Genomic DNA, 7,630 nt, shown 5'->3' with positions numbered 1-7,630 from the left:
TGACTGTTTCCCACCACCCCATCCCTAGCTTCTTTGGGACATCAAGGGACAAGGCACAGGAAATCTCTTTTGTTGGTTCATGGTTGAGTTGGAGTGCAGGTACCATTACGTGTGAGGCCCTACGGCAGCAATGGTGGGAGTAGCTCCCTGGGCTCCAGGACAGAACTGGAAAGAAGAGGTGGCTCACGTGAGCTGAGGCAAGCTGTAGGAGTGACAGGTGTCCATCCCAGGCCTGTGGAGTTCGAGAGAGAGGCCTGGGCTGACGGTGTGAACTGGCATACACACAGGTATTAGCTAAAGCCCTGAGGTGAGCTGGGGTCACTGTCAAAGCCAGAAGTGTTGAGAGAAGCAAGAAACGGACCTGGAACTGAGCCCTAGGCTCTCCCACTTTAGGATGACTTTTGGGGTGGGGGGTGGTGACCAGCAAAGGCAACTGGATCTGCCAGTGTGGTCACAGGAGAGCCAACAGTGTTAATGTTCTGGAAGCCGAAGGAAGGAGCAGTGTGCCTCCTGAGTTTACGTGAGGGGCTTTCAGGGCCCTGTGCTCCTCAGCACCAGGGGCGTGTGCATGTCTCAGCCCCCAGCCGCCCACACTGAGCCTGGCTTGGGGGGAGCCATTGGCTTTGTTCCGAGTGTGCCCTGAATGAACCTCATGGCAGCTTGTTTGTTTTCGTCCCACAACCTGTAACATGTTTTTAAAAAAAGTGCACGGTGTTCGTCATTAACTTTACCAGTGGTGATGGTAAGATCTTGTCCCTGTGTGCCTTTTCACGTAACACATTTCCAATCATGGTATCATTACAGGGGTCAGTGTCATTCAAGGATGTAGCCGTGGACTTCACCCAGGAGGAGTGGCAGCAACTAGACACTGCTCAGAAGACAATATACAAGGACGTCATGCTGGAGAACTACAGCCATCTGATTTCACTGGGTGAGGAGGGCTTACGTGCTGAGTTGCTAAAATACATGGGGTTGCTGTCAGTTGTAGTGGCTTTACCTGTAATGGGATCCCTGTGTTGTACTTGCTTTGGGCCTCAGGCAGGGCATTGTTGTCTGTCCCTCCCTAATGTAAGGTGGTAATTTTGGTAAAGCCCAGAGCAGCCTGTACGCGGTGCACCTAGTGCCGCAGGACGTCCTCCTGTGACAGATCCTGAAGCCAGGAGTGGGCTCAAGTTCTCTTCCATTTCTCATCAACAGGGCATCCCATTATCAAACCGGATGTTATCACCAAGTTGGAGCAAGGAGAAGAGCCATGGATAGTAGAAGGAGAATTCCTACTTCAGAGTTACCCAGGTGTGTTAGTGGAGGCAGTGAGGACATTGGTAACTTGGAGGTGATTTTAGGATTTTATAATGGTCCTCAGCTTTGAGAAGTGACTGAAGATAGATACCTGTATGCCTTAGATACCCGCATCTCACCCCCAGACCTGCTTCCCCACACACCTGGTGTTACAGAGCTTTTACCTGCTGACCACCACCCAGAATCCAGCCACTTCCTTCCTCCTCTTCAGCCCTGGGTCTTGGCCCGCTCTCTCTAGCCTTTCCAGTAACCCATCTCCATTGATTTGTTTTCAGGCATTCATGAGTCTGTCATAAAAAGTAACTTATGTGACTCTTGTGCTCTACCTTCCTTCCTGTTTTTCTTCTCCTTTACTGTGCAATGCCTCTGACTGCTCTCTGCCCACAGTTCCGCATTCCACATCTCTCGCTTTGAGTCAGATGCCAGATCCCTACGCTGTGCCTAAGCCAGTGATGTCTGTCCCCTTTGTTGCTGTGTGCACTTCTGCTTCAGATGACAGTGCTCCTCATTGTTCCTGAAACCCAGCCCTTCTTCAGTGTCGTGGCCACAGTAACTGGGTGTCCCTCTTTTTCCAAGTGTTCGTTTTCCTCTTGTCTCTTATTTACTGTTCTGTTCCATTGCCTTGAATAACTTCCTGTCAAAAGAAAGTACTCAATAAGTATTATTATGTATATGCATTTTGAGTCTATAACCTCCCTCCCCCACCTCTCCAGGAATGTTTCTGCAGGTCTGTTTCTACCTTCTGTGGTTTTCCTTGTTTCTTGAGTTTCTCAAAGGGCACCTCCAGTCTCATATGTGAAGAGTTTGTTTTGACGTGGCTCCTACCCCAAGTGATGCTCATCTCCCCAATGGCTGCTTGTGCTCTAGCACTTTGATAGCAGTTCAGCACTTCCTTCATTCTTACCATGTCTGAGGTGGAATCAGGAACTCTTCCAAATTATGGCTTCTGTTCACCTTCCCCTCATCTCTTTATTTACTAAATTGTACTCCTCCTCTTTCCCACAAGTGGCCTCTGTGAAGTCTCAAAATATTACTTCTCCTTAAGCATTACTGATCTCCCCAGCACTACTGGTTTCTGTTTCATGTGAAATGTCCTTATTTATCCTCTGTATAGTCTTAGTTTCCTTTAATGTGATATAAACAAAAATTGTATTCTGGCATGCCTAGATTGCTTTGAGTCCTAATTGAGTTTTTTAAGATGTGTTCATCTGAATCTCTAGTTGGTCTTACCACTAGCCTCACCAGATAAGCCTATAGCTATTCCCTATTAATTCTTGAAACTAAAACCAAACCAACTCAGTGGCATCAACTTGGTTCTGACCCACAGCGACCGCTCCTTGGGTTTCTGATGCAGCATCTCTACAGAAGTAGATTGCCCAGTCTTCCTTCCTAGGAGTGGCTGGTGGGTTTGAACCCCAGCCTTCTGGTTAGCAGTCAGATGCCTTAGGCACTCCACCACTAAAGCTCCTATTAATTCTTAAAGGGAATTTAAATTCCTTGTCCTTTCAGGATCCCTATAATATAGCACTTTATTGCCTATCAAAATTCTACTTTTTCCCCAAATTTTTGCTAAACTCCATTTGGTCCAGACTCTTAAATGTATTGTATTCACATGATTATTGTCCCTACAGCTTTACTTTTCTTGGGGTGTTGTTTTTTTTCTACTTGCCCAGATAACATGTTTAAGACTGAGCTCAAATTTTTCAACTCCTGGAAGTTTTGCTTTCCTGACTCTATCATCACTCCAGGCACTTCTCTTAGATTTGATTCCACCCAGTGGTACTGCCTCAAAGAATAACTCTGATCATGTAGTCTGTTATTTGTTCATACATATTTTTTGCTTCAGTCTCTTTCCTCCCCTGGATTATAATCCTATAAAGAGAAGGGTGTGTTTTCTTCCCTTGTCGTAGTATGTACATATAATAGTCATTTATTTATTTGATTACTGAAGGAGCCAGGTAGGTGAAAGGACTTTCTTATCTATCAAGAAATAATTTATAGGCAATTATTTATAAATATCCATGCTTAGATCAAACCTATATATTTTGCAAGTACTTAAAAGATACCATATAATTCAGATTAAGAAAAACTTTAATTTCTACTCTGGAGTTGAAAGGAAATAGAAAATAGTGTCATACATTTTAGAAGATAGGTTTTGGTCAAGAAAAGAGAACAAAGCTGCACAAAGCAGTTTGAAGCTCACCATTTTAGATGGAATGTTTATGTTCCAATGCAAGGCTGAATCACTTTGTGCTAAAAATATTTTATAGACAGTATTGTTTTCTACTCTGAAGGGAAAATGGAGCTAAAAGAAGTAGGAAAAAATTTAAGTTTTTATTTTTAATCTTGGAACAACAGTTCTCCATGAAAGATAGGTTTTGAGTAGATTAACACGAGAAGTAATGCCGTTGAGTTTAAATAGTAGGAGCACAGACTTATGGTTGAAAATGAGCTGGGACATTTATTGGGTACCACTAGCTTAGATTCTTAGAACAGAAATTACTTTTTGGTAGATGAGTATAATGCTAGTTTGGGATCGTATTTCGGGTGATGAAAACTATCAGAATTTTATTCTTCCCATTTTATGTGTTAATATTTTGGGAGGTAAGGAAAGTTGTAGCTTTTGGAGGACAAGGATGATACAGTTTTCTTAAGAGTGGATGATAAATAGTAAGGCAAGTCCATCCACAAATTTATAAAATAAATAAAAATGAAAGTCATTATTTTAGAAGGTTGAAGAATCTGAATCTTAAATTTTCTACACTAAGTGAAACTGAGAGTAATAAGCACTATTCACAATCAGAATCGAGTGACTGTAGAATGCTAGAGACAGGACTGGTTTAAGACAACTGTCAGATTGAAAATGGTAAAAATAATTGCTACACTTAGTATTTTGTGTCAGGTTTAGTATTAAGTACTTTATTGATTTGTATAATCCTACAACAACCCTGTGAGATATGTAGCGTTATTCCCCATTGTAAAGGTAGATGAAACTGAGTCACAGAGGGCTATTAAATAACTTGCTCTGGGCCACCTCACCAGAGTTTATGATATACTGTCCAATACATACAAATACAATTTGATGGTCAGAATGAGTTCAGTATGAAATTATAACATCATTCAAATATTTAACATTTGTGAAACTTTTGAAAGGGTAGCATGCTCTGTGGTCTATTTAAAATCTCCTGTTGGTCTTACGTGTTCCTGAGAGTCTCCTTTCAAGTGAAACTGAATTGTAGCTAAGAGCCCAGGTTACAGGATGCTTCATCTACACGAGGAAGTTTGAGTGAATGTTTGTTTGGCACTACTGTACCGAATGGGGAGAAAAAGGGGAAAGGAGTTTTAATGGATCTAGACTAATGCAGATGCTACAAGGGAAAAATGCCTTAGGTGGTAATTTAACTCTGCCAATTTCATTTACGTAATAAGGTATAAAAAACTAATCCATACCTGGAGACCATCCTCAACCAGCAGCAAGTCCTTGTCATCCAATCAGTTTACCCCATTTGCTGTGAGTCCGTTCATATTTGCTTTATCAGCCCTTCATCCAACATCTTTTGTCTTCTGATCACTGTTCCTTGTTTATATTTCACCTTCTATGCCCGGTTTGCAGCAAAGATAGGTACTTGTGTTGTCCATTTGTTTCCCTTCTTTCCCCAACACTAGAGAGGGAGAGAGCGTGTGTGTGTGTTTTGTTCCAAATGGAGATGATTACGAAAAAAGTACCTTCAGAATTATTTTCATCTGTCCATGAAGCCATCACCTACCCCACACTCAGATAGTTATGTACATGTCTCCTTCCATATCCTAGGTAGGAAGATGTACAAAGTTCTGTTAATTTTTCCTCTTTTTAGAAGAAGCCCAGAAAGATGATGAGCTGATAGAGAGTGTCCAGGAAAATGAAGATGAACTTTCAGAGCAAACCATATTCATCAACAAGAAGATGCTGATGGAAGAGAGAGGTAATATTCTTGATAAAACTGTGAATTTGGAAACAAGCCCTGATCCTTCAAGAAAAATCTCCTATAAATGTGACTTATGTGAGAAGAGTTTAACGTCTGTTTCAAGCTATATCAGTAGTGATGGAAGCTATGCAAGAATAAACCCCGATGAATGTAGTGGATGTGGGAAGTCACTTCTCCATATTAAGCTTGAGAAAACTCATTCAGATCAGTCTTATGAATTTAATCAAAATGGGGAAGCTGATACTCTCAATGATGAAAGTATTTATCAGAAAATTCATATTTTGGAGAAACCCTTTGAATATATTGAATGCCAGAAAGCCTTCCAAACAGAAACAGTTTTTGTTAATCATATGGAGGAAAAACCTTGTAAATGGAATGAATCTGAAATAGCCTTCCTGCAAATGTCAAATCTTGGTGTACATCAAAGGTCTCACATGGAAATGAAGCCCTATGAATGCAGTGAATGTGGGAAATCCTTCTGTAAAAAGTCAAAATTTATTATACATCAAAGGACTCACACAGGAGAAAAACCTTTCGTATGTAACCAGTGTGGGAAATCCTTCTGCCAGAAGGGAACTCTCACTGTTCATCTGAGAACACATACAGGGGAAAAACCCTATGAATGTAGTGTATGTGGGAAAACCTTCTACCAGAAGTTACACCTCATTCAACATGAGAGAACTCATTCAGGAGAGAAGCCCTATGAATGTAGCTACTGTGGAAAATCCTTTTGCCAGAAGACCCATCTCACACAACACCAGAGGACACATTCTGGAGAGAGACCCTATGTTTGTCATTACTGTGCAAAAACCTTCTCTCAGAAGTCAGCACTTAATGACCACCATAAAATTCACACAGGCGTGAAACTCTATAAGTGTAACGAATGTGGGAAATGCTTCTGTCGCAAGTCTACTCTTACCACACATCAGAGAACACACACAGGGGAGAAACCCTATGAATGTAACGAATGTGGAAAGTTTTTCTCTCGTTTATCATATCTCACTGTACATTATAGAACTCATTCAGGAGAGAAACCTTATGAATGTAATGAGTGTGGGAAAACATTCTACCTGAATTCAGCCCTAATGAGGCATCAGAGAGTACACACAGGAGAGAAGCCCTATGAATGTAACGAATGTGGAAAATTATTCTCCCAGTTGTCATACCTCAATGTACATCATAGAACTCATTCAGGAGTGAAACCTTATGAATGTAATGAATGTGGAAAGTCTTTCTACCAGAATTCAGCCCTCTGTAGACATCAGAGAATACATAAAGGAGAGAAGCCCTACGAATGTTACATATGTGGAAAATTCTTCTCTCAGATGTCTTACCTCACGATACATCATAGAATTCATTCAGGAGAGAAACCTTATGAATGTAGTGAATGTGGGAAAACCTTCTGCCAGAATTCAGCCCTTAATAGACATCAGAGAACACACACAGGAGAGAAATCCTATGAATGTTACGAATGTGGAAAATTTTTTTCTCAGATGTCTTATTTAACTATACATCATCGAATCCATTCAGGAGAGAAACCCTTTGAATGTAATGAATGCGGAAAAGCCTTCTCTCGGATGTCATACCTCACTGTACACTATAGAACTCATTCGGGAGAGAAACCCTACGAATGTAGTGAGTGTGGGAAGAAATTCTATCATAAGTCAGCCTTCAACAGCCATCAGAGAATCCATAGGAAAGGAAATATCAATGTAATTGATGTGGAAAGGCTTCTCTGAAGTCAGACCTTATTTTATGCCATAGAACGCTTTCAATGTAATGAATAAGAAAGTCCTGCCTGGAATGAAATAATGCAACAGAGAATTCACAGGTGAATGTGGAAAAGCCTTTGTGAATTCATCAGACTTGTAATCTGAAAATTCACAATGTAGAAACTTTCAGCAGGATCACGTAACTCACTGGATACTGAACTGTACAGGTGTAGAATTAATTAACATTTAGAATGTGTGTACCTTTTCACTATGGATTCAAAATGTTTACTATATCAGGGAATTCATACCAAGGAGAAATCTATCAATTTAAGGAATGTGGAAAAAAACACTCCACTTTTGGAATTGTTAATACTAAAAGATTTGTTTTGGATATAATACCAAACTTTTTGTTTAAAAAAGAAAGGAAGGGAAAAAAAAAACAAAAACCAGAAGAGATCTGCTGCGAATAGGCATTGTCCTTATATAAAGCGAAGCTGTAGAATCTTCAGGATTGTTCAACAGGAGAGCAACATGAGATATGTGGGAGCACTTCCTGAAGTATGTAGAGCTCATTTTTATTTATTTAGCTTTTTAGCATGTTACGTTACAGGAATTGTGTATTCAGTTTGAATCATGGTGGAAATGGCAGAGTAT

The 7,630-nt window shown here is 40.6% G+C and overlaps 1 protein-coding gene across 1 annotated transcript; it reads left to right on the top strand.

Annotated features, from left to right (window-relative positions):
* Positions 1 to 789: 789 nt before the first annotated feature.
* ZNF12 (zinc finger protein 12) lies at positions 790 to 7,003 on the top strand. Its single transcript, XM_042781125.1, has 4 exons — positions 790 to 931; positions 1,198 to 1,293; positions 5,154 to 6,272; positions 6,861 to 7,003. The coding sequence occupies exons 1-4, from the start codon at positions 790 to 792 to the stop codon at positions 7,001 to 7,003; spliced, it is 1,500 nt and encodes a 499-aa protein (XP_042637059.1).
* The last annotated feature ends 627 nt before the right edge of the window (positions 7,004 to 7,630 follow it).

Source organism: Orycteropus afer, unplaced genomic scaffold, assembly GCF_000298275.1.
Source record: "Orycteropus afer afer isolate SDZICR_OR568_19922 unplaced genomic scaffold, OryAfe1.0 scaffold00006, whole genome shotgun sequence".
NCBI classification, from domain to species: domain Eukaryota; kingdom Metazoa; phylum Chordata; class Mammalia; order Tubulidentata; family Orycteropodidae; genus Orycteropus; species Orycteropus afer.
Note: the sequence above shows the minus strand (reverse complement) of the source record. Positions and strands in the feature narration are given on the sequence as shown.